The sequence below is a fragment of the Corythoichthys intestinalis genome, chromosome 2 (genome assembly GCF_030265065.1).
Source record: "Corythoichthys intestinalis isolate RoL2023-P3 chromosome 2, ASM3026506v1, whole genome shotgun sequence".
Lineage (NCBI taxonomy): Eukaryota > Metazoa > Chordata > Actinopteri > Syngnathiformes > Syngnathidae > Corythoichthys > Corythoichthys intestinalis.
In genome coordinates, this window is record NC_080396.1 from 46,938,183 (window position 1) to 46,965,438 (window position 27,256).

Consider the following 27,256-nt stretch of genomic DNA (forward strand, 5'->3'; position numbering starts at 1 on the left):
CAACTCTCACTGGAACGGTTCGCGGCCAAGTGTGAAGCGTTTGGGATGAAGATCAGCACCTCCAAATCCGAGACCATGGTCCTCAGTCGGAAAAGGGTTGAGTGCCCTCTCCGGGTCGGGGATGAGATCCTGCCCCAAGTGGAGGAGTTCAAGTATCTTGGGGTCTTGTTCACGAGTGAGGGTCGGAGGGAGCAAGAGATCGACAGGCGGATCGGTGCAGCGTCTGCAGTAATGCGGACGCTGCACCGGTCCGTAGTGGTGAAGAAGGAGCTGAGCCCAAAGGCAAAGCTCTCGATTTACCAGTCGATCTACGTTCCTACTCTCACCTATGGTCACAAGCTGTGGGTCGTGACCGAAAGAACAAGATCCCGGATACAAGCGGCCGAGATGAGTTTCCTTTGCAGGGTGTCCGGGCTCTCCCTTAGAGATAGGGTGAGAAGCTCGGTCATCCGGGAGGGACTCGGCGTTGAGCCGCTACTCCTCCGCGTTGAGAGGAGCCAGCTGAGGTGGCTTGGGCATCTGGTTCGGATGCCTCCTGGACGCCTCTCCGGAGAGGTGTTCGGGGCATGTCACACTGGCGGGAGGCCCCGGGGACGACACAGGACACGCTGGAGAGACTATGTCTCTCGGCTGGCCTGGGAACGCCTTGGGATCCCGCCGGAGGAGCTGGTTGAAGTGGCTGGGGAGAGGGAAGTCTGGGCTTCGCTGTTAAAGCTGCTGCCCCCGCGACCCGACCCCGGAGCAAGCAGAAGATAATGGATGGATGGATGGAACACAATAAAATTCCCAAAGCATAATACACAAGGGCCACACCTATTTGAATTTATATCTTTATTCGTGTACTTTTTCAGTGTTGTACAATTTGTTTTAAATGATTGAGGTCCAATTTCAAAACAAAAAAATCTTTTTAGAAATGTTTTCATTTTTTTTAATTACTAATGGCTTTTTTTTTCTCCTATTACTAGTTAAATAATTGATTTTTCTCCCCCAAATGGATCCTTAAATTAATTCATTTTATTAAAAAAATAATTATAAATTTAGTTATTGCACTAATACACTAATACTACAATTGGTTGACAAATGACGGCCTTAAAAATTTTGTTCCGTAGGTCGCAATTGGCCATACAAATTTAATAAAGACATATCAGAAAAAAAGATCATAATTGTTGCATTAAAGGAAAGGGTTAATTCTTTTGAGTCGCGTAACCTACCTTTGCCTCTACCATACTGTGAGTCGCAGTCAGACATTATTGATGTGATGTCCAGCAGGAGGCGATATTTTGAATACAGTGAAACTGCAAGTTTCCGTTAAACACTAAAGAAGAAGTATGGCTTTGCGGAAGTGGTCAGCTGACTGACATAAGGCTACTACTACGCATCAATTATTGCAAAATTGCAAACCTGCTACATTTGGGTCTCACCTATTGTAATATACAGCATGGCTCTAATAACTGCCAACTGGAACCCGATGGGAGAAGCGTTTTACCGGTAAGTTTCAGCATCATGGGGCGGCAAATGTCAGGAACAAGATGCAGCAGTAAACAATCAACTGCTTACTCTCGTAACAATTTGTTTTAGTAACGTTGTAGTGTCGGACTTTTTCCCTGATTTTCCCGTAATAATTGTCTCATCTTCGTCGTCGTTATTTGGAGGATTTGATGTTTATTCGGCAGTAACTCTAAAAAAAACCATGCGTCTTTTTCCACAGAAATAATAATGTAATGAATATATATTTATTAACCCTTTCTAGAGCAAGTGGCTATTTTTGCTCATTTAAAAAGACTTTATTTTTTATTTATTTTTCACACTTAAGACCTTTCAATCTTTTTAGGGGAAGTCATGGCCATTAATATAAACTTTAATACAATTAATATTCAATAATATTAGTACTTAATATTATTATTATCTTAGTAGGTTTTATGATCATGCATTATATATTTTTATAATCGTAAATAAATTCATACAATGTTAATAAAAACTAAATTCATGAAATACACATAGGTTACAGCCTGCACTAACGCTAAAGTAGATTTTTGTTTGTTTGTTTAATCATAGCATTTAACTCGTTGCATGCTATTGACTGGCAGGGAATGCTCATGGGTTAGTGCCATCGAAGGCGCTAGAACAAAAACAACACCAACTGGAACAAACATTCATACGCACCTCCCAGTCAAAATGTATTGGATGTCAATGGCATCCAATGGGTTAACAGTTTTATAATAAAACCTTTTTTTAACTTTTTTTTTTTTTTTTAAATCCATTTGAAATTGTACTGGCAATCAATGGCACTGAAATATTTTTGATTCACTGCCAGCCCTCCCAGAAACAGTTGTGTTGTGTTTTGGCAGTAAAACAGAATTGTACGAGATGAGCTGGAACCTGAGAGATGGACTGAAAGACTGCTTGGTGGCAGCAGCACCTTACGGCGGACCTATAGGTAGACTCGAGCCCACCCTATGTGAACTTTATACCCTGTCTATTTAAAAAAAAAAAAAAAAAAATTTTTTTTCTTGCAGCCCTCCTTAGAGAACCTTTGAGACGTTCTCCAAGCTGTCGTCCACAGTTGGAGATTTACTCTGCTTCTGGAGTTGCCATTGCCAGTTTCCCTGTAAGCATCAGAGCACTGCACCTCACCCACTAACTAACCTTTTTCTATTGCTGATTTGTTGTATGTGTGTTAGTGGAAAAGCGGGCCTGTGGTTCATCTTGGTTGGACGGTCTCAGATGAGTTGTTGTGTATTCAAGAAGATGGTTCAGTTCTAATTTACGACCTGTTTGGATCCTTCAAAAGGCATTTTAGCATGGGACAGGTAAGATTGTGGAAGGCTGTCCAGTAATAAATCAATGTAAACCATCAACTACACATAAACAGTAAGGATGCAACAATGCTCGGTTTTATATTGAACCGTTCGATACGCCCTCTTAGATTCAATACGCAAAAACATTCGATTCAAATGAAAAGCTCCCAAAATGTATTTTCCAAATTTATTTTTGTCGTCTCTCTCGCTAAAATGTCCGGCGCAGCTTTGCCTTGAACAACAAACTCTGCCACTAGCAGCCCCCCTCCTCCAAAACACAAACTTACGGTTAAAAGGTGAAACTTCAAACATGAACAATCGCTGGTTAACAGCATTCGCAAACGAAAAAATGAAAAATAAAATCTATTAGTGACACCACAAGCAATGACGAAAAGTGCTTTTTGCGGAGTGTAACGTTGTTAGCGGTTTAGCGAGCGTACTTCCGGTGAACATTTCAAAATAAAAGCACGTTGTCATATAAATAACGATTTCTGGAGTTAATCCCACATACTTCAGAACAGAATTAATACTATAATATGTTAATACTATAATACTGCAGAATTCAGATTTTACACTAAGAATAACTTTAAAATGACACCCTTTTAAAAAATATGATTGGCAATTAATATTATAATTATTATAATACTATTATATACAGTATAGTAGTGTACTATAATAATAATGCTAGACATTTTTTTTTTTTTTATAAGAATTGGTTTGAATAATGTTGGAAAGGCGAAGTCAGTGTTCTGACTTTGTTTACATTCCTTTCTTTCGCACTAGTAAATGCCATTAGCCAAGCCTACACAAGATATCGTTTGAACATCGCCATCGGAATGCATTTGCATGCAATTTTTTTTCTTTTTTTCAACATTTAAACTTTTGTTTTACTTCATGAACGCAGCAAGTGTGCAGATCCTGGATTAAACTGAGTTATAAAAATTAGGGCCGATGGCGCCATTTTTCAGAGCTTTGGAATTTAAAAACAACACAGGGGTCGCGTTAACCGAATATTTTCCGTCGTTGACCTTTTTTTTTTTTAAACGGTGACGGAAAAAACTGAAGTCCGTCATTTTGACAGGTTGCAGTTCACACCCCAGACCACGGGGTGTCGAGTGAGCATATTAATTAGCTATTGTCTCTCTTGATGCATCTCGCTATCCGGGTGCTGACAGCGCATTGAAGAGTTATGGACAGGAGGCTTCGGAGCGCGTCTGTGACCACTACCGGTGCAGCTGAACCACTAGTGCAGAAGGAGCGCATGCTGCGGGATTTCCTTCCGCTGAAGCGGGTGCTTGCGGGTTCAGGAAACCCCTCGTTCAGAGAGTCTTGTCGACTTTTGATCAGGTCACTTGGAGAAATGTTCCCTGATTTCAAAACTTCGGCTGAAGTGGCGCTTGTAATCCCAGTCTCTAGTGTGGCCGCAGAGCGCGGTTTCAGCCTCCAGAACAACATCAAAACGGCCATGAGAAGTCGTCTGTCCAAGGCAAAAGTCCAAAACCTCATGACAATAGCCTCTGCAGCAATCCCACTTGAGACATTTGATTATGCACAAGCGGGCACGCAATTCAAGTCCATGCGCACCAGGAGCTGTTTTTGTCACCGCGGAGAAAAAGTTACATATTCATCTGCTTGATGTGTGATGGCACGGTGTGGATTCTCTGTTCAGCTTGTTCGGACAGAATATTAATTAAAAATGAATGAAAACTAAATACTATTGAATATGTCATTATTATCATTTAAAAAATTTAAGTGACGGGTAAAAATAGATTATGACCGGATTTTTATGACCCTGTCAGTCAAAATGACGGACAACGAAAAAGTCTAGCGCAACCTCTGAAACAACATACATTCATGTTTTTCTGCTTCATCCTCATACAGCTCCACAGTGTCTCACTCTCCCTCCTGCTAGGCAGCGCGACCAAACTCTTTTCCTTCTCAACAGTGCAGCTATCCTGAACGGAGCTATTCAAGTTATTTGGTGAAAATTTTCTCGTTTTAATATCGCAATATAATATCGCAAACTCCCCAAGAATCGCAATTATAGTTTTTTCCAATATCGTTCAGGCCTACTATCAGCATTTGACCTCAGTGTTCATGTGTGATTATTTATTGTTATTTACATGTTTATTTGTACTTGTTTTTGTGAATAAATAAGCGTCAACAAAAATTTCATTGCTAAAATAGTAAAAGAAAAAAAAAATTAATTGGTCGACTAAATGTAAAAACTGACTAATTGGGAGAAAATTAGTCGTTTGGGACAGCCCTGCTGGAACATATTTCCTCCACACCTTTCTCACCTTTTTAACCCCTGACCCATTTTCATACCTGAAATATTGTTAATTCAGTACATAACACAGATGGACTTGGACCACAAATAGGATGTTTTTCTCATGTGGTAAACATACCTGCTAAGAGAGTAAAACAAATCAACAGTGTGCCCCGCCTCACTTACAAACAGTAAATATTATTCTCAGCACTTTTATACAAAATTTCTTCAGATCAGTAAGAATTAAGCGCATAAATATTATGCACTATAATGCATGTTTATATGATGACATTATTTTTGCATGTTAGCAAAATTAAAAAAAACAAAAAAAAACACTTGTATTTTTTGTTTCAGAGCATTAAATGTATTAAATCGAATTGAAAATTGTGTCCCTTGTATCGAAAATCTTACCGAACTGTGACTTGTTTTAGGAAGTGGTGCAGTCTCAGGTCTCGGAAGCAAAGGTGTTCCATTCTCCATATGGTACTGGGGTCGCCATATTGACAGGCTCTTTTCGGTTCACATTGGCTACCAACATCACCGATTTGAAGCTGAGAAGGTTACCTGTTGTCCCAGGTAACACCTGGCCCTTGTGGCCACAATTCTCTCAGATCATTTTCTCACATCATCTGTCTCGTACATCAGGCCTGCAGGCGGCGCCGTCCTGTTGGGTTGTGCTCACGCAAGACCGCCAAACCAAAGTCTTGCTGGCTACCGGAACCGAACTTTATGTCCTGGACAATACTTCCTGCACTTCTGTGGTGAGACAGACGGACTACATGCTCGTGGACATATATACAGATGAACAGAAAGTCACATGCATGTGGTGTTCTGTCCATATCATCAGTGTGCTCCAGGACTCAGTCCTCAGTCGGGCAACATCATCCAAATGTCTGCGTCATTCAGTTACAAGTATCTTGCACTCTTTACTGACACTGGACATCTGTGGACAGGTTTATCCCAGCTTCAGGTGAACCACATCGTTGACTTATTATGTTTGAACAACTATTTTGATGTGTGAATTTCTTTCCAGAGCAAGCTGAGTGAGGTAGACACCAAAGTGAGAATACCACCCAAACAGATGGTCTGGTATGTCTGCTCTTTACCGGTTTTATGATGTAACAACATCTGGATTGGCTCGACAAAATCACTTTAATGAAAACAAATCAAAACTTGATAAAGGAAAATTAGACAAATTCCACATTGCTTCTCTATACCGCTCATCCTTACCAAATGTCTGCATTGAAATAATATTGTGTAAAGTTCCAATTTCTTGATATTGAGAATGCAGGGTTGTTATCTGTTCGCAACTATATTCATCAAATTGGTACATGAAAAAAAGATCTAATCGGGAAATATTTCAAAGTATGTGGTCTCGATCTGTATTGCATTTGAGATTTACAGTGATACCTCTACATACGAAGGTAATTCGTTCCAGGACCTTGTTTGTAAGTCAAAATGGCCGTATGTCAAGCAGGATTTTCCCATAAGAATACATTATAATTCCATCAATTTGTTCCATAGCCCATTAACCTCCACTGCTGGTACTATGTCAAATGGCAGGTACACATAGCGTAACAAATAAATTATAGATAAAAATCGGAAGAGTAATATAATAGTAATAATTCCTGTAATAATGTAACGAATCGGGTTGTAATATGGCGGATGATTTTTGCTGTACCAGAACGCACCGCGCGGCTGACGTGACAGAGAAAGAGAAGGAGCGGTAAGGTTGAGAGCTTACTTTCACTTTCAATATTTTCTTGAGAACACAGTCACTGCGGCGGACAGTTGGCATTTTGTGTCGGATAGGTCGTGAATTAAATGGGAAAAACCTGACGAAGCTGGCGATTTTTTTTGGAGATGTTACCACAATAATAATTGTAACCTTAACTTAAAAACACTGGCGAACGGTGGTCGGAGGAGGACCGTGGAGATGTATTGTTGAGCCAGTTCACGGATGCGCACCCCACGCTCATATTTTTCTATAATTTCCATCATCATTTCAATGGTAAGCGTCACCTTTTTCCTTGTTTCACCACCTGTACCAACCTTTTGAAACCTGTGTTTTCTCTCACAAGAAAATCCGATGTGCGTTTGTCTTTAATGCTGACATGTCGTCGTATTTCGAGCATGTCATCAGATGTAGAAACAAATGGCGAGTCAAATTTTACGTTGGATATCGAAAAGATCGTGTGCCGAAGCCATCGTATGTTGAGGTACCACTGTACTTTTAAACTTGAAGAAATTACGGTAAGTTTTTTTTTTATATCGTAATGAAACTTTATTCCCCTAAAAAATATTTTATATTTAATGGCACTATAATTTTTTGTATTGTTTTAACATTAAAACTACTTAATTGATGAATTGCACATAAGTTGAATAAAAATTGTACCAAAAAAAAAAAAGTACCTAAAAATGTACTGTGGTAAATGTAAAAAATAAAAATAAAAAAAATAAAAAACTTAAACCACCATGCCATAAACTAATTTTGCCAATGATTTCAGTTAGGCGGCAAGGTGGAAGATTGGTTAGCACGTCTGCCTCACAGTTCTGAGCTCAAGGGTTCAATCTATCCAATCCAGCACCCCCTACTCTTCTGATGTAGGCGGTATGGAAGATGAATGAACGTAAAGGATTGTTATTCTTATGCTTTGTGTGGACGTCTGTCTATATTTCTAGGTGTAGAAGACCAAAATCACAGCAGCCATCTGTGGTTTTGTTATGGGACCACCTTCTCCTAGTGGCCGGAGTGTGTAACGACATCATCCAGTATCCTTAATTGCTCAGATTGAGCAGTATAAATTGAAACGCTGTCCCGTTAATCTTAATCCATTTTCTTCAGAACATACTTTTTCTCAAGGACTTTAATCCTTGACCCTGCTCTAGATTCCCTTTGGAAACTCAATGCGTTTGTGTCGGTGAGATTGATGGTGTTCGGATTATCAGTGGCCACAATCAAGAGCTGCTGCAGGAGGTTCCTCTTGTCTGTCAGGACATCTTTAAAATTGCTTCAATGGCACCGGGAGCGCTGCTGCTGGAGGCCCACCGCGAGTATGAGGTTAGCATCTCTTCTTTCTCTTACCGGCTGCTAGTTTTTGAAAAAAAAAAAAAAGTGGTTATCTGCATGTGTGAGTTTAGAAGTCCAGTCAAAAGGCTGATGAGTACCTGCGGGAAATCAAGGAGCAAGGCATGCTTGGAGAGGCGGTTAGACAGTGCGTGGAGGCAGCAGGACATGAATATGACTCCACCACCCAGAAGTCCCTGCTCCGGGTGAGAACTCGCTTCATTTGGAGATTTTTTTTCACTATGAGGTCACATAAACGAGCACGTGGCAAAAGCCCAAGTAAACTTGATAAAAGCAGAATGAAAGAAAAAAATAGGTAAATGACTGTGAATGTGTAGCAGTAATCAATCACTTTCCACCTGTAAATGAGTGTATTGCTGTTTAATAAGTTTAAATGTCTAGTTTTAACGTGTGTTAAAAGTGTTTGTTTTTATTTCATTACTAATTCACCAGGCGGCATCCTTTGGAAAATGCTTCCTGACAGACTTCAGTCCAGAGAACTTTGTAAGCACCTGTCGAGAGCTTCGCGTCTTGAACGCTGTCAGAGAGTGCAGTGTGGGCCTGCCTCTCACACACACACAGTATCCTAATACTCAGTCTCATGAACACTCAAAGTGGTGGCCCCAGGTTTAATAGCACCCTATGAGAAAGCTTCCCTCCCCCAATTGACAGGCCTTATTTATTGAGGGTGTAACGGTACATGGAATAGTATTGAACCGTTTCGTTACGTGGTGCTCGGTTCGGGACGGACACATACCGAACGAGTTTCTGACGTAATATAACACTTACTTTTCAAGGCTGTGAGTCGATCGGGTTACAGTTTCTTTGTGTAGATTATATTTACTCCGTCTTCTCTACTATAATGAGGACCAACACGGTAGGACAGTATAACCCAGAAACGTCAACGGCGCGACAAGGTGGCAACCGCGAGAACGCAGTGAAACGTAGCACCCCAGTCCCACAAGCGGCTCAACGCAACACACGTGAAAAGAACGGCAGAGTTTATTATTTGACGCGAGACGCTGCCCTCCTGCGTCAATACTACTACCGGTAGCTAGGATCGAAGTCACTCGTGTAAAAATACGGTGGATCCGGTTGATTTTCAAACTAATATGCAACCGTAACCCACTTTTTGAGTCCATCAGATCTCTTGAGTGGTAGATCGGAGCACAGTTAACTTGTCTTTGTTGATTTACTGCTGTCTTCTCTCCTATAATAATAACCAACACGACCCCGTGTTCAATACAAAACCTTCCTACCACAACAAAACAAGTAGGAACTAATATTCACATAGGAACTAAAGTTATACAACATAAAATATACAATATAAATAAATACTACATCACGTTTGTAAAATATAAAGACATAATCAAATAAATAATAGCCCATTTCAATAAAATAAATTGAAATGAGCTAAAACACCTGTAATTAAATAATAGGAATAATACACAGATCCTTGCCTGGCTCTGCCAAACTATTCTCCCTGTATTTTTCAAACACTGAGAGAAATAGTCTGGGAACCATCCCATTAACGGCCTTTTCGAGCAGGTACAAAATCAATCGACAAATCAGATTCGTTTATTTATGTGACGTGTTCTTCACAAGCAACGTCACTCTTGCGCGTCGAAAGTCATCTCCACAACACAGATGGTCAACGGGATAACCGAGAACATGTTCCAATCCGCGGTAAATTCTGTTTTAAATGACCAAAAACACATCGACAAGAGTCATTGACAATAGTCTGTCTCGCGCTAGCCATGTTGAATAAACTCCGATCTCTTCGTATGTTTGCTTCGGCGCGCAAGTCCCTCGTGCTTCCGTCGTCAGTTAATAACGTCACGTCTGCCCGTCGCTGATTGGTCCATTCTGCTGTCTGTTTGCTGTGGCTTGCTCCGCCATGGAAATTGTATCCGTGGGAATGGTGGCCAGACTCAATAGCCTGGTGTACCAGGCAACACAGATCCTGCTTACACAATTAAATTTATTAATTTCTGTGTGGCGCTTTAACTTGAGAAAATCCACCAATAAAGCTTTTGAAAACCGTTCATAAGAGAAAAAAAAGTTTAATTGGGGCATTTCATTTTTAAAATACATGTTAAAATCTTTGTCATTGGGATTGCTTTTCTCTTCAGCACAGGACTTCTTTTTTCCTCTTTCTTTCGGAAAGAAAGCTGACCAATACGCGGGGTCTGAAAGGCAATTTGTTGTTGGATTATTATCTTTAAATATCTTTAAATACCCGCTACTTTTTGAGCAGAATTCTAGCTTTGTATAGGCTAATGTTCCTATTGTTGAAAGCACAAAGGTGTGTAATAAACTAGCACATTTATATTTTGCATTTTGTTTTCTTAGTGTACTGAAAATTAACCGAACCGTGACCTCAAAACCGAGGTACGTACCGAACCGAGATTTTTGATTGAATGAACTCGCCCCTCCCAGTTAAAATGGATTGAACACCTAACAGCGTCAATGGCACTGAAAGAGGAGCATTCATATATAGATAAATAAATTAGCACTGGAGTGTGATTAGGGTCCATACCACCAGAGTGAATTTCTGTATTTATTCAATTTCAGTTATTAGGATTTCAATCATTGATAAATGTATTTATTTATTTAAAAAATATGTGTAAACATAACATTAAAAAATCGTTACATTATGATTAGTAATTTTAAAAAAAAAAATGTATACTTATGTATTACTATAATTGAGACCTGGCGTGTACAAATGTGAACATCACATTTGGGTCATGTAGGCCACAATTGTGTACCAGATGTTAATATTGTGGCCTACAAGACCCAAAATGTGATGGCCATTAATGTGGAGGCCAGGACTTTGAGGTTGTTGTTTTTTAAATGACGAAAAAGTCATTTGTCTTTTTATTTTTAATTAGGAACACAAATATTGCGTATTTAAGAAACAGAAATTTTTTTACCTCCTTGACATTTGATCACAGATTCAAACAGATGACCCTGCAGGTGCTAATTGACAGGTAGGTCATTAGCTTTGAACCACAATTCTTGTCAACATCACTACAATTGCGTGTGTGTGTAGGTTGGTATACCGTCAATTGTATCAATTAGCTATCGAGGTCTGCCGTTACCTGAAGATTCCTGATTATCAGGGAGTTAGCAGGGTTCTCAAGCACTGGGCATCATGTAAAGTAAGTGAAATGACTCTTCACCTCATCCCATCATACAGTTCCCCCACTGACCAAATTAACTGTCTTTTATGTGTATCTGGGTGTGGCCAGGTCCAGCAGAAGGAGCTTTCAGATGAAGCCATAGCCAGAGCGGTGTGTCTGAAGGTGGGAGACTCACTGGGTGTGTCATACTCACATATTGCTGCTAAAGCTTATGAATGTGGACGTGCAGAGCTCGCCATCAAGGTACAGACTTTCCTTCAGACGGTTTTCTTTAGTTAGCTTTCAGTGACAATAGCTGGAATTAATACAATACAGTGCAGAAGCTAATCTGACATCTGTATGTCCCCCAGCTGTTGGACTCAGAGGCTCGGTCTGGTGAGCAAGTTCCTCTTCTATTGAAGATGAAGAGGAGTCAGCTAGCTCTCAGTAAAGCTGTAGAGAGTGGAGACACTGACTTGGGTATGTCTAATACTAGGGGTGCACGATATCCATATTTTGAAACCGATATCGATAACTTCCTGCTCCTCAAAGCCGATATCGATAACCGATAATAAATATATAATTTTTTAAATGTATAACCTGAGTTTTTGAACACCTGGAGGTTTAAAAAAAAAAAAAAAAAAAAAAAAAAAAAAAAAAAAAAAAAACTAGTGGTGGATTCCACATAGATTTGCCTTTGATCTCATCAGATTTTTCATAATGACATAAACAAAACAGTGTGTTTCACTTCTGCACTGCCTGACAACCAGCTAAGAATGAATGCACGTCCATAAACCACAAGGCTTGGTCTTTTCTTTCTTTTATGGGAAGACACTCGTCCTAATATTGTGAAAGTACAACAGAAAAATACACATATTCAATACTCAAAATATAACAAACTGCACAATACACTTATATTCACAACTATTATATGTATAGCGTAGCACACTAGCTTGAGCTAAAGCATTGGCTGGCTTCTATAACACAACTTATGAAGTTCTGTACATATGACTCTTCACCACATAAGTAAACATTTATTGCACACCCATAAGTAATAGTAAACATAAAATACTTACATATATTTCCGAGGCGGAAACGTAACAGAAAGCATTCACGACTGTCAATGCTACCGCTAGACACCGCAATGTGTAAGTGATTGAACCAAACTACTCTAACAAAAAAATAGATGCATTGAATTATTCTGACCAGCAGGTGGGAGCAATCCCCCGCAGATGGTCAACTGATTTCCCATACGAGTGTGTAAACTGTAAAGCCAGAACAGTACATATTATCGGTCCTATTATAAATGTAATTGGATTTATCGGGATGATGTCATAATTCTATTATCGGACCAATATTTACCGTGCACCAGTATCTAATACTCATCGTGTGATAAAATGCTGTAATTAAGAAGAAAAATGTTGATAAAGTAAATGTCTTACTGAACAAGGATATAGTGATACATTAACACCTGCAGTTCATCATCCACTAATTTAATGATTGCTTTTTCAGCTGTTTGTATTGTGTATATATAGAAAAGTACAACAGTGAACACCCCACTATTTTGAAGCCAAGGCCTTTCACAAAAAGTCAAAATTTGCGATAATAGCCTCTACCTTAAATTGGTTCCTTTAGTCTGGTCCTCTGCCACAAAATAGCCACAAATTACGGTATAGTGATGTATTTTTATGAAGCACTTTTTTTTCGTTTTTCTTTTCTTTTTTTTTTTTTTTTAAAGGTAAAGTTATGAAGTTTGGTATATTTACATTTTCCACTATTCATACAGGCAATTATAAAATATTTACAGTGAAATTTACTTTTAAAGTTGATTTCTCTCCCAGTGAATTAACAATTGATCTCACATGACTAGATAAATGTCTGAAAGCGTGTATCTATGTGTTCTTATCTATGTCTCTCAGTTTACATGGTTGTGACTCACCTGAAGAACGAAATGAACAGAGGAGATTTCTTCATGACTCTAAGGAACCAGCCTGTCGCTTTAAGTCTCTACAGACAAGTACTCATCGTCATCATAGTGTGGATTTTTCTCCTGAGCCGTGTGACTCGCATAGCATTTAACTTGTGAATCTCGTGTGTCAGTTTTGTAAACTGCAGGAACAAGAAACGCTGAGAGATCTTTATAACCAGGACGATGACCATCAGGAGCTGGCCAACTATTATGTCGCTGCCAGCTACAGAGAGAAGGTTTGATCTGATATTCCATTTCGATATGATATTCCACATTATTGGCTACCCAATGACCTGACCTTGAAAAACATGATTTTTCTCAAAAGATTAAAATTTTGCTTTCGTTTCCTCCGCAAACAGCATCAATATAGCTACGTTCATACTACGGGTCTTAATGCACGAATCCGATTTTTTTGTCATATCTGTTTTTTTGGCGTGCCCGTTCAGACTGCTTTTATCCATTGAGGCCGTTCATGTATTACGCATGCGCACTAATTCGCAGTCCGACACGCGCTAAGCAAGAAGACCCGCATGTGCAGAAGCATCAAAACAAATGACACACGTCATCCGTCATTCCAGGGATGTCATGTTTTGCTTTTCAAAAGGAGGACACAAATAACAGACATAAATAATCCCCGTTTAGGCTTATATTCAAAGTTTATATGGATCGATAGCATGCACGCACTGTCCGTGCACGTCACACACATATGGGCAGTTTGCCCCGACTCTCTCTCGGCCGTGTAAGCAATGTTGAAATATTGCTCACTTGTAACAGAGAAAACTGAGCATTCTCAGGCTTATCCTCAACCCATTTTTATTTTTTATGACTGTTGTGAAGCCCAGCCGTTCCCCAAAAGCCGTCTTCACTGCAAGCTAGGCGCTAATAACGCACAGGTGCATCGCTACGGTAACGACTCTCTCGCTATTTGATGACGTAATTGCTGCATGAAATCCGATTTGCGGGACTGGACAGTACAGACCGCCGCGACAGTCAGGAAAAATGTGGCCCAGATCGGATTTAGACCACATACGAAAGTGACCAAGATCGGATTTGAAATGGTCCCGTTCTATGCGATTTGTCACGTTCAGACCGTCAATTTAATGCCTCACTCGAGTCGGAAAAACACGAAAAAATCGGATTCGTGCATTAAGACCTGTAGTATGAACGTAGCCTATTTGTCCGATTGAATCTGTGGCTAAGGAGTATACATTAAGTGGATGTGGATGAAATAAAAAGCTACTTCTAAAGGGACAGACTGAGAAACAAACCTCAGTTATTCATCAATATGCTTTGTTGGTCAAAGAACATAAAAAGGGTTGGTTTTTAATATGAATGGTTGAACTTTGCCATCCGGTAGTGCATGTGACTTCCTGAAAAAGGTCTATCAGACAACACTGAGAAACCGACATGAGTGAAAGTGTTTGAATTTGTGTTTCCAGAGGTTGGACAGCCGCCTGTCTTACCTGCAGAGTGCTGTCGATGAATACAACAAAGCCAAAAATGAGTTTGCTGCAAAAGTAAGAACAAGTTGACTGAATATACAGTGGGGCAAATAAGTATTTAGTCAACCACTAATTGTGCAGGTTCTCCCACTTCAAAATATTACAGAGGCCCGTAATTGTCAACATGGGTAAACCTCAACCATGAGAGACAGAATGTGAAAAAATAAAAAAATCACATTTTGATTTTTAAAGAATTTATTTGCAAATCATGGTGGAAAATAAGTATTTGGTCAATACCAAAAGAAAAACAGCCCCAAAGCATGATGTTTCCACCCCCATGCTTCACAGTGGGTATGGTGTTCTTCGGATGCAATTCAGTATTCTTTTTCCTCCAAACACGAGAACCTGTGTTTCTACCAAAAAGTTGTATTTTGGTTTCATCTGACTATAACACATTCTCCCAGTCCTCTTCTGGATCATCCAAATGCTCTCTAGCGAACCGCAGACGGGCCTGGACGTGTACTTTCTTCAGCAGGGGGACACGTCTGGCAGTGCAGGATTTGAGTCCCTTGCGGCGCATTGTGTTACTGATAGTAGCCTTTGTTACTGTGGTCCCAGCTCTCTGTAGGTCATTCACTAGGTCCCCCCCGTGTGGTTCTGGGATTTTTGCTCACCTTTCTTGTTATCATTTTGACGCCACGGAGTGAGATCTTGCATGGAGCCCCAGATCGAGGGAGATTATCAGTGGTCTTGTATTTCTTCAATTTTCTAATAATTACTCCCACAGTTGATTTCTTTATACCAAGCGTTTTACCTATTGCAGATTCAGTCTTCCCAGCCTGGTGCAGGTCTACAATTTTGTCTCTGGTGTCCTTCGACAGCTCTTTGGTCTTGGCCATAGTGGAGTTTGGAGTGTGACTGACTGAGATTGTGGACAGGTGTCTTTTATACCGATAAGGAGTTAAAACAGGTGCCATTAATACAGGTAACGAGTGGAGCCTCGTTAGACCTCGTTAGAAGAAGTTAGACCTCTTTGACAGCCAGAAATCTTGCTTGTTTGTAAGTGACCAAATACTTATTTTCCACCATGATTTGGAAATAAATTCTTTAAAAATCAAACAATGTGATTTTCTGTTTTTTTTTCCACATTCTGTCTCTCATGGTTGAGGTTTACCCATATTGACAATTACAGGCCTCTCTATTCTTTTCAAGTAGGAGAACTTGCACAATTGGTAGTTGACCAAATACTTATTTGCCCCACTGTATGGAAATTAAATTCCTTCATTTCTTTCTGGGGGATGACAAACGACAACCAATTTTGCAGGCAACCGAAGACGAGATGCGTCTTCTCCGTTTCCAAAAGAAACTAGATGACGAGAAGGGCACAGGCCTTCTGGGCTCATCACTACAGGTACGTAAAAAGAAATTAGGAGCATTGGCTGTGTCTGTGTGAAATCAACTGATTAATTCCTGTGATGATGTCATTTCTTGGTCAGGCAACCATGGAGACTCTGCTAATGTTGGGACTTTACAAGCAGACTGATCAACTTTATCGAGACTTCAAAGTACCTGACAAAAGGTATATACTGTGTGTATATATATATATATATATATATAATATAATATACAGTGGGGAGAACAAGTATTTGATACACTGCCAATGGGTTTTCCCATTGACTGTGTATCAAACACTTGTTCTTCCCACTGTATATATGGCGGAAAACAAAGACTGCTGGAAAAGCAGTTTCTGCTCTTGCACCCCTCTTTAAAATAAACTGCTGTATTTGAAACCAAAAGAACTGTTGCGTTTGATAGAACAATATGTCTATATGCTGTTATAGCAGTTTCATGGCGCATTAAGCCCCCGAACTATTTTTGATTTGTCCGTTTTACCCTGTAGACCCCCATTTACAGACACAGCGCAGCAATTTGTTTTAACCAAGCCATAAAAAGAAACTAAGTAATTAAAATGAATGTCATTTTTAGCTTAGAATTATTCATTGATGTCTAATATTTAGTTTTTAAAAAATGACGACTTTAAAAAATGTATTTACTTGCATATTATAAACTTTTAAACAAATTACTTTACAATGAAAAAAATGGTGTCTGTCAATAAGTAACGGATATCTACCTCATAACTATCGCTTAATTGTAATTTTTTTGTTACTGTCGCATTTTCCCTGATATTTTAGATGATAAATAATGGACCCAAACAAAGAAAAATTGAATAAAAATGTTTAATAGGGTAAATATTTGAAAAAGAAAACTCGACCACTAATTGATGTCTGCCATTTCTGCATTGCGACCCTTGTTATATTACCGTTTGTTATATCGAAACAAGTACGCGATAATATCTTGTTTAGGGCTGCAGCTATCGAATATTTTAGTAATCGAGTAATCGACTGAAAATTCTATCGATTAATCGAGTAATCAGATAAAACAAATATATTTTTAGGTGAAGAGCAATTATGAATATACATGAGAAAACAAGACATTTCATCTAATCTTGAACCATTTTCAGTCAATCAATGTCTTTATTTTCGATGTATATTGTTGAAAACAGCCAACAATTGCATCTGAGATGTAGCTAGAATTAAAAAAAAAAAAGACTAATTCACTGCTTTCACTCAAAAAACTTTTAGATCTTATTTTTAAAAAAAAAAAAAAAAATATATATATATATATATATATATATATATATATATATCTTACCTAAAAATGCCGTTACGCTTGATTACACACATCACTTAAAAGTTAGGATTTTTTCCCACGTGTTTCAATTGAATTTCTCTTTGTGTCAAGCCATTTTTAAGTTCTAGTTAAGTTTTAAGTTAGTCTAAACTGTAAGTCCTGATAGGATTTTGAGTTTTTGCAGTGTTCAAAATAAATGTATGATACAGGCTGTACTGGAGCACATTAGGGACCAGTGCTACTTGGTGTTTTATCCAGCAATGACTACTGAGCTAAAATTGATAGTCAGCATGATAAAGTTTTTATTTTACACCCTCATCACTCCACAATGCTATGTTATGTTAAAGCCTGTATGTAAGACACGTTAGCCACGCATCGACAGTGGTCATAATTAATTGAAACCTAGCCCTCCGCGGGGCTAACTTTACGTGAGTTAGTAGCGACAGTAACGTTAATCTTATTTATTAGCGCTTAGCGCTCTTTACTAGCGCTTAGCGCTGTACTGCTTTAAGATGGCGGCTGTTTAATAACGCTGCCCAGACGCGGCCGAGTCTGTCATTGCGCATCTAGTTCAACATACATGTGATCTTTATGAGACGCATCAGACGCTAGCTGTTACCAACGTAGCATCGTGCGGGCTAGTATTTGGCAACGTCGGCGTCGTTTGTGGCGGCTGTCAGCTGCAGTAAGTTTTTTTTTTCTCTCCCCTTCTTCCACTCCGCACGTGACAGCGCGTTGTCCCGCATTAAAAGTAGGCCGAGCAAAACGTGATGCTTAGAGCTGTCAAAATAAACGATTACTCGAGGTGAATAAAATTACTCGGATCAGTTTTTAAACTCGAGTTACTCGAGTTGCTCGAGTACTCGTTTCAGCTCTAATCTTGTTAAAATCATGGTGTCTTTAATATGCTCTCTCATTATCTCGCCTCGAGTTAGCGTTTAGTGCAGGTGTGGCCAACCCTGGTCCTCGAGAGCCGCAATCCAGCTTTTTTTTCATGTCTCCCTCCTTTAACACACCTGAATCAAATCATCAGCAAGCTCTGCAGTTGCCTGATAAAAATCCTGATAATTTGATTCAGGTGTGTTGGAGGAGGGGGACATGGCAAACAAGCTGGATTATGGCTCTCGAGAACCAGGGTTGGCCACCCCTGGTTTAGGGTTTTTTAATTTTTTTAATTTCATGCCCTCCTGTTCAAAGTTTTCTTCCCCCATAAAATAGGTGTGCAAACACCCAAGTAATGCTGGCTAACCACTAGAGGGCGAGATGCACAAATCTCTTCAGATTAGTCAATAATGGCAGAGTGGAAAACTGTTCTGTGGTCACAGACGAATCACAATTCCAAATTCTTTATGGAAAACTGGGATGCCATGTCATCAAAAGATGACGAGGACAACCCAAGTTGTTAGTTCAGAAGCCTGCATCTGTGATGGTATAGGGTTGCATGTGGCATGGGCAGCTTGTACATTTGAAAATGCACTGTAAATGCAGAAAGGAATGTTAAGGTTCTAGAACAACATATTCTCCAAAACATACGTTGTCTTTTTCAGAGAAGACCTTGCAGTTTTCAACTTGTTAATGTCGGACAATACGCAGCGTTAGTTACAACATGATGGCCGCGTAACAAAAGGATCAGGGTATTGAAATGGCCAGCCACCAGTCCAGATCTTTTTTACCTAGCGAGAACACTTGGTGCATCCTAAAGAGGAAAGTGTGAAAAAGAAGGCCCAAGACAGTTGAACAGTTAGAAACCTATATTGGACAAGAATGGAACAGAATTTCTGTTTAAGATAAGAAACATTTCTCCGTGGTCCCCAAACGTTTGCAGACTGTTGTAAGAAGAGGGGATGACTCACAGTGGTGAAAATGGCTTTGTCCCAACTTTTTTGAGATTTGGAACACTATGGGAAAAAATGATACATTTTCTCAGTTTAAACTTTTCACCTGTCAATATCTTCTGAGTAAAATATCTCAAATGTGTCACTTAAGGTCCACATCATTGCATTCAGCTTTTATGCACAATTTTTAGCGTCCCAACTTTGGGGGATTCTGGTTTGTACAAGATGATAGTGTTATTTGTTTAGAAAGCAAATGCGTCATGGCATTTGTTGTCATTTCAATAAGGAAATATGACTTGGCATAGGGGTAATTCTAATGACAAGCATGATCATTTAATGAAATTCAGTGGCATTTCAAAGCATGACTAGCTGTTTTTTTAAGTTTTTTGCTTTTAACGATTTTTAATTGAGTCTGCCCTTCCAGGTATTGGTGGTTGAAACTTAAGTCTTTGGCAGAGAAGGAGGAATGGGAAGAGTTGGAGAAGTTCTCAAAGAGTAAAAAGAGTCCAATAGGTTACCTGGTAGGTGGAAGTAGGCCCGAAGCTCTTATGACCCTTTTAATATTTTTTTAATTTGAAAAATTTGTGTCAACTTCAGGCCTTCGTGGAGGTCTGCATCAAAAGAAATAACAAGTTTGAAGCCAAGAAGTACATCTCTCGAGTAGCGCCTGAGCAGAAGGTCAAAGCTCACCTAGCCGTCAGGTAAGCTGTCACCACATCCCCAGCCGACGCCCACTCCACGACCGCATGCGGTATTCCTAAATTTTTTCTTTGCAGCGACCTCGAGGGGGCTGCAGACGTAGCCATTGAACGCAGGAACGAAACTGAAATATCGGCAGTCCTTGCAAGATGCTCTACCTCGGATCGGTTGTTGACTGACAGGTTAAATAGAGCCAAATTGACAATTGCCAAAAAGTGAGCTGTCAAAGTTACAAAAAATAGAATCTGAAGTGCATCATCTCGCTAAGCCAATTGGTCTAGAACACATTTGTTCCACCTTCATCGGAATTTGGGTTTCTGTCTTTCCAAAAGTATTTGATGCACCAGTCCTCTGTAAATATTGTGGCATAGTAAATAATAATAATAATAAATAATAGTAAACAAAAGTGTGTATGTTTGATTGACTGTGGCCTCATCTATCTCAAAGTTGTTTTTAATTGTTGTTGTACTTCTTAATAGACTAAAGGCCTTGTGTTTATCATTATCAATCGACATCCGTGATTGGTTCTTTCAGATTCAGCCTCTTTTCTAGCATCGATTTTGAAACCCATCACAAACCACAGAAGACCAGACTGACTTGTCATTTACATGGAGAAAGTCAGACTGGCTTGCCATGCCAAGAATCTAGCTACCCTTTGGCCCAAATTCAGCTGCAATAGGCTCCAGCTCCCCCATACACTGAACTGGATGGCGGATAAGTCTGAATATTTTTTTACCCCACCATTATACTTCATTGTGTATGTGCAGAAAATGGCTTTCATTTTAGCTACCTCGGACTAATGACTTGCTTTCACACAATGCATTTCCCCTCTGACTTTGATATGTCACATGTAAACAGATTGTGTTTTTATGGCTTCTTTGTCGATGACTTTGGTCTCGTTACTTCCTGTCATTCTGATGTGTACCAGAACCCTTAGGAATTTTTCACTAATGTATTCCTCCATCCAAGGGTGCAGTAGACAATGCGAGAGACTGGCTCAACCGCCAATCACAGAGCACATAGCCAATCAAGTTCACCTTAAACTTATCTCTTATAGACAGTTCAAACGTCTTTAATCACCCTACTTCATTGATTCAATAATATCTATTCTCTAAAAATGTATAGACGCACAATAGAATTTCCTCTAAATTTTTCATCCTCTTTGCAACTGTTTCATCTGATTGGATTCTTTTTGCTAGTACCATCAGGAATGCGACTTCTATACTACGTACAAGATAATCTGTAACACTGAACTATAACAAAGTGCATGTATGGTGGGTGAGGAAGTTGCTCTGTAGTCTATTGTGTTTGTAAATAATGTGACTTCCTTTTTGCCTTCCTAAATACTGGCATGGAATTCAAAGGATTTAGCCATGACCGTCACGTGTTATGTTTTGTGTGAAACACTGGAGACTTGAATGTGTCACCATTCTGCTAGATCTAAAATAAGACCCAACCTGTCATCCGCCTCAGATGTAAGAAGGAAAAGTTGGAATATATCATGGAATTATTGTAACATTTTTATGCATATATGAGTGTACTTAAACCACAACTTCAAATCAAAAGAGAGTTTACAAGAGGGAGAGTCACTTTCTTTCCAGATGACTTCATCTGGAAGGCATGACGGTGAGAGAGATCACCCCCTTACACTCTGTTGCCATAGTAACAGGCTGTAAGTTTTTTTTTTTTTTTAACTCCTTCCCCACCCTAGTTCACTGTTCCACTTGTTTTTTCGCCCCCAAACCGTGGGAGTTTTTTTTTTTTTTTTTTTTTTTTTCAGTGTTTAACTGTATTTTGTTTTTATTTAATGCAAATCTATTATTTTTACACAGTTAACTGTTTGGCTCTTTGTTTAGTTTTCATGGAATACTTTTTTAAAATATATTAATAATTCTTCATACTGCTTATCCTATAAATTAATCTGTTAAAGTTTATACCTTGCATGTAAATTTAATGATCCACAAGCTGGTGTTTGGAAATTTTCTTTGTGTGTGTGTGTGTATAGAGTTTTTTTTTCTGCACTTCTTCTCCAATTGATCATTTAAATTGACTCGTAAATTCAATTTGTTGCATTCTTGCATCATTTGAGGGACTTGTGTCCAAATGCAGAGCAAGAACAAGCACTGGTCTGTTCTGGCACTGGAAGAGTTAAGGGTGTGTCTGTGTGTGTGTGTGTGTGTGTGTGTGTAGAGTTTTTTTTTCTGCACTTCTTCTCCAATTGATCATTTAAATTGACTCGTAAATTCAATTTGTTGTATTCTTGTATCATTTGTGGAACTTGTGTCCAAATGCAGAGCAAGAACAAGCACTGGTCTGTTCTGGCGCTGGAAGAGTTAAGGGTGTGCACTTCCCTACAGGGAAGTTAGGCGGAATGTTTTTCCAAGTGCCAACCAATCAGAGCTCAGCACACACACAAACATGCACACATACACACACACACACACACACACACACACACACACACACACACACACACACAGAGTTTCCACTGTTTTCAGAGAGCAAACCTTTCTGACCAACTGCTCCCTCTCAAGAGTGAGGACAGTGTGCTCAGACCAGCAGGAACATGGTGACCACTGAAACCCACCAGAACCAGGACCTGCTGGTCCCCTCTGAGGCCCAAGAGCCGGAGGACCAGCTCAAAGAAAAGGAGAATCAGGCCAACCAGGAAAATCCCATAGCAGGCCTGATTGGATTGGACAAAATGGGCCAAGGCCCCGTCAATGCCATCACAGTTCTAACTTTGCTGGACAAACTGGTCAACATGCTAGACACCGTGCAGGAAAACCAGCACAAGATGGAGGTGAGTGAAGGGTGGGGCCCTGTTCAGATCTGTGACAGCTGAGTTCAGACTTGTTCAACTAAATTCTTGTGTTCCAACTATGCCTTATAAGGTTCAGCTTATATCAACGTAAAATGCTTTCTTTTCTGGAGACATGTTATGTTTGACTGAGAATGCGAAAACGAGCTGAGAAACTATTCAGAACAACTTGATGAGGCAAGTCTTAAATATTTCTAACTTTTATTGGACTACTTTCTAATAATAATTTTCAATGTTCACGCTCCAACTCCAGTTATGAAATTTCCTTCCATTTCACATGACCAGTTGGATTGTTGGATGATTGCTTGCTTATAACAGTTTTAGAAAATGACTTTGTAACTTCTCCTCCACAGTTGAAGAAGCCGAATAACAAGCCACCTCGACACGTGCCACGATTTATTTTCTGCAACCGTTTAGTTAAATCTGAGAAGGGTGTGGCGCCAGGGATAGGCCGGAGTTTTTGATAGTTCCTTTTTGTTTTAGGGGCACCAGGTGGAGATGGAAGGCGTGGTCAGGGGGATCCAGGCCGATATGATCAAACTCTCCAAAAGTCACAGTCACACCTCCAACACTGTCAGCAAACTGCTGGACAAGAGTCGTAAACTTTCTGTCACCATGAAGGAGGTACCAAGAAGTCAATGAAATCAACACATTATTTGTCGGATGTATTTGGGGGGAAATTTTTTTGATTGTGTTTTAGGTACGAGAAAGAATGGAGCGTCAGGGCACTCAGGTCAAGAAACTGGAGGCAAACCATGCCCATCTGATCAACAGAAACAACTTTAAAGTACTCATCTTTCAGGTCTGTGCAGAGGAGGAATCATTTATTTTCTCAACTATTTGATGGAACAAGAAGTCATGTGATCTAATCTAATATCTTGCTGGTCACAAGATTAGGCGTAACCATGATTCTGGCTTCTTTCTCACCAATACTCAACATTCCCTATATTCCCTATGGTCATGTGTGCGAGTGTGTCTGGATTACCTACATAAGTATAGTGGTGCCTTGAGATACGTCACATTTTTTCCGTAACCACCGAGCTCGTTTCTAAAATCGTCTTTCCCCAATGGAAATACCGTTCATCTGTTTCAGGGGGGAAACTTGCTATTTATTTATTTGTTTTATAAAAACTGAGAAATTGCATCTCTAAATTAAAGGTAAAGAATTTATAAATGCTTTTCGCTTACTGGGGTTCTACTGTCCCCTGAAGGAGGAGAACGAGATCCCCTCCAGTGTCTTTGTGAAGGATCCTCCGCCGTTCCCTCGTGATGAAATTCTGGAAGAAGGGGATGAATCTGGTGCTGTCGAAGGCAATCAGCCCCAGGAGGGTGGTCTCCAAACTATCGACTTGTCATCTGATGAGGATGTGGGCCTGGAGGCCGATGTGGATGAGGAGCTGTGGCCTCAAGACCTTGAGAACATGGAGAAATCCAAAGCTGAGAAGCTTAAACTATCCAGTCTGAAGAAGGTAAGCCGCACAATATGGCAGGCAGGCATGCATAGTAATCAATCTTTTCTTTTGGCTGAAAGTATTGTGAACAAAATACAACCTGCAACTACCAGAGACAAATTCCTTGTGTGTTTAATCCATTACAGGGCAAATGACTATTTTTGGTAATTCTTTTTTTTTTTTTTTTTTAAGTTTTAAAGTATTTAAATCATTGCCTGCCACTGACAACAATAGACGTCCAATACATTTGGAAGTTGAAGGACTGTGTAAATGGTCATCTATGCGTGCCATTGATGACACTAAATGTTCAATCCATTTTGACTGGGAGAGGCTGACGGCGAATGAACGGTGCCAACCTACTCAGTCCAAATGGATTGGACGTCCAGTGTTGTCAATGGCAGATACAGTGGGGCAAATAAGTATTTAGTCAACCAATTATTGTGCAAGTTCTCCCACTTGAAAATATTAGAGAGGCCTGTAATTGTCAACATGGGTAAACCTCAACCATGAGAGACAGAATGTGGAAAAAAAAACAACAGAAAATCACATTGTTTGATTTTTAAAGAATTTATTTGCAAATCATGGTGGAAAATAAGTATTTGGTCAATACCAAAAGTTCATCTCAATACTTTGTTATGTACCCTTTGTTGGCAATAACAGAGGCCAAACGTTTTCTGTAACTCTTCACAAGCTTTTCACACACTGTTGCTGGTATTTTGGCCCATTCCTCCATGCAGATCTCCTCTAGAGCAGTGATGTTTTGGGGCTGTCGTTGGGCAACACGGACTTTCAACTCCCTCCACAGATTTTCTATGGGGTTGAGATCTGGAGACTGGCTAGGCAACTCCAGGACCTTGAAATGCTTCTTACGAAGCCACTCCTTTGTTGCCCTGGCTGTGTGTTTGGGATCACTGTCATGCTGAAAGATCCAAGCAACGTCTCATCTTCAATGCCCTTGCTGATGGAAGGAGATTTTCCCTCAAAATCTCTCGATACATGGCCCCATTCATTCTTTCCTTTACACAGATCAGTCGTCCTGGTCCCTTTGCAAAAAAACAGCCCCAAAGCATGATGTTTCCACCCCCATGCTTCACATTGGGTATGGTGTTCTTCGGATGCAATTCAGTATTTTTTCTCCTCCAAACACGAGAACCTGTGTTTCTACCAAAAAGATCTATTTTGGTTTCATCTGACCATAAGACATTCTCCCAGTCCTCTTCTGGATCATCCAAATGCTCTCTAGCGGACCAAAGACGGGCCTGGACGTGTACTGGCTTCAGCAGGGGGACACGTCTGGCAGTGCAAGATTTGAGTCCCTGGCGGCGCATTGTGTTACTGATAGTAGCCTTTGTTACTGTGGTCCCAGCTCTCTGTAGGTCATTCACTAGGTCCCCCCGTGTGGTTCTGAGGTTTTTGCTCACCGTTCTTGTTATCATTTTGACACCACGGAGTGAGATCTTGCATGAAGCCCCAGATCTAGGGAGATTATCGGTGGTCTTGTATGTCTTCCATTTTCTTATAATTACTCCCACAATTGATTTCTTTTTCACCAAGCGTTTTACCTATTGCAGATTCAGTCTTCCCAGCCTGGTGCAGGTCTACAATTTTGTCTCTGGTGTCTTTCCTTGTAGACAGGTTTCATTTATACCCATAATGAGTTAAAAGAGGTGCCATTAATACAGGTAACGAGTGGAGCCTCGTTAGACCTCGTTAGAAGAAGTTAGACCTCTTTGACAGCCAGAAATCTTGCTTGTTTGTAGGTGACCAAATACTTATTTTCCACTCTAATTTGGAAATAAATTCTTTAAAAATCAAACAATGTGATTTCCAGTTTTTTTCCCCCACATTCTGTCTCTCATGGTTGAGGTTTACCCATGTTGACAATTACAGGCTTCTCTAATCTTTTCAAGTAGGAGAACTTGCACAATTGGTGGTTGACTAAATACTTATTTGCTCCACTGTATTAAGTTTAAATGAGTGGCCTATAAAAAGTTAACGCACTCTGTCAATAAAGATGGTTCTGCTCCTCACTCTTTCGGCAGGTGGACAGCCTGAAGAAGGCGTTCTCACGACAAAACATAGAGAAAAAGATGACCAAGATCGGAACTAAAATCGTTTCTGCTGAACAACGGGAGAAAATCAAACAAAAGACTGCCAGCCTCAAGGTTTCCCCTGTGACTTTCGGCATCAAAAAGGTATGACCTCTACTTGATCTTTCACACTGCATGACTTCTAACCTGTCTGTGTTTGCAGCCTCGCAGCAACTCTGCCTCTCAACCTCCTGAAGAACATCCTGCACAGGTGGAAGAGTGCCCTGCCGCGGAGGACCACGTCCAGCTCTCCCCGCTGGCCAGTGACGAGCAGGAAGTCACCTTCTCAGAGATCCACAACGAGCTGGCCCCGCCGGAGCAACAGGAGAAGGAGCAATCATATACGGAGGTCAGCGGAACATCTGAAGGGCTTAGTGAGGACTACGCTCTGTCCACCACGCTGCCTCAGGACCAGGAAAACAAGGAGGAGCCTTCAATGTCACTTCAGGAATAAGAGAGTGACCATTTATAGAGGTGCTTTATTAATACACTTCTTACACTGAAATGAGAGAACACAATCTGTGCTGTGTAAGAGAAGAATTGAGCACAAAAACACTGGAGGGGACCTTTTTTGAAAGTATTCATGTACCGTTGACTGAAATATGTTCACACAGAATTAGAGAGGTATTTGTTTATTGGGACCGTAAAACATTTACCCATTCTTAATATGAGCACATTCCATATTTATCAAGAACTCATTTATCAACAAATGTAGTAGTGCGATTATTTTACCCTCACATCTTGCTAACGTTTCAATGGCTTATGTAGTTACTGGCTAATCACAAAACACAGCTCGATGTACGCATTCAATATGAAAAGGTAAAAAAATGGACTGGTTCTGATGGCTTTCGCAAATGCAGTTGAACAGTTTTATTTGATGTTTTGAAAAACATCTGAAACCAAAGAATATTCCTTGTTTAATGTAACTAACACATATAAATAAAAGCGCACCCCAAGATCTCCATGTGTTGGTGGCCTCATTTAGAGTTTTAACAAGGGTGG

At 40.0% G+C, this 27,256-nt stretch overlaps 2 protein-coding genes across 2 annotated transcripts; both read left to right on the forward strand.

The window, feature by feature from the left end:
• Nucleotides 1–1,434: 1,434 nt before the first annotated feature.
• vps16 (VPS16 core subunit of CORVET and HOPS complexes) lies at nucleotides 1,435–20,371 on the forward strand. Its single transcript, XM_057830436.1, has 24 exons — nucleotides 1,435–1,488; nucleotides 2,349–2,437; nucleotides 2,517–2,608; nucleotides 2,682–2,810; nucleotides 5,499–5,643; nucleotides 5,713–5,828; nucleotides 5,915–6,037; nucleotides 6,101–6,156; nucleotides 7,750–7,839; nucleotides 7,957–8,128; nucleotides 8,209–8,340; nucleotides 8,588–8,715; nucleotides 11,089–11,124; nucleotides 11,187–11,295; nucleotides 11,386–11,520; nucleotides 11,628–11,736; nucleotides 13,176–13,273; nucleotides 13,357–13,461; nucleotides 14,665–14,742; nucleotides 15,992–16,078; nucleotides 16,164–16,246; nucleotides 19,618–19,714; nucleotides 19,791–19,894; nucleotides 19,970–20,371. Exons 1-24 carry the CDS (start codon nucleotides 1,439–1,441, stop codon nucleotides 20,109–20,111), a joined length of 2,505 nt encoding a protein of 834 aa, XP_057686419.1. The 5' UTR covers nucleotides 1,435–1,438; the 3' UTR covers nucleotides 20,112–20,371.
• A 1,974-nt stretch (nucleotides 20,372–22,345) lies between these two features.
• On the forward strand, nucleotides 22,346–27,212 carry cavin2b (caveolae associated protein 2b). The gene is made up of 6 exons (XM_057828570.1): nucleotides 22,346–22,695; nucleotides 23,197–23,337; nucleotides 23,414–23,515; nucleotides 23,925–24,182; nucleotides 26,207–26,359; nucleotides 26,418–27,212. The coding sequence occupies exons 1-6, from the start codon at nucleotides 22,459–22,461 to the stop codon at nucleotides 26,706–26,708; spliced, it is 1,182 nt and encodes a 393-aa protein (XP_057684553.1). The 5' UTR covers nucleotides 22,346–22,458; the 3' UTR covers nucleotides 26,709–27,212.
• The last annotated feature ends 44 nt before the right edge of the window (nucleotides 27,213–27,256 follow it).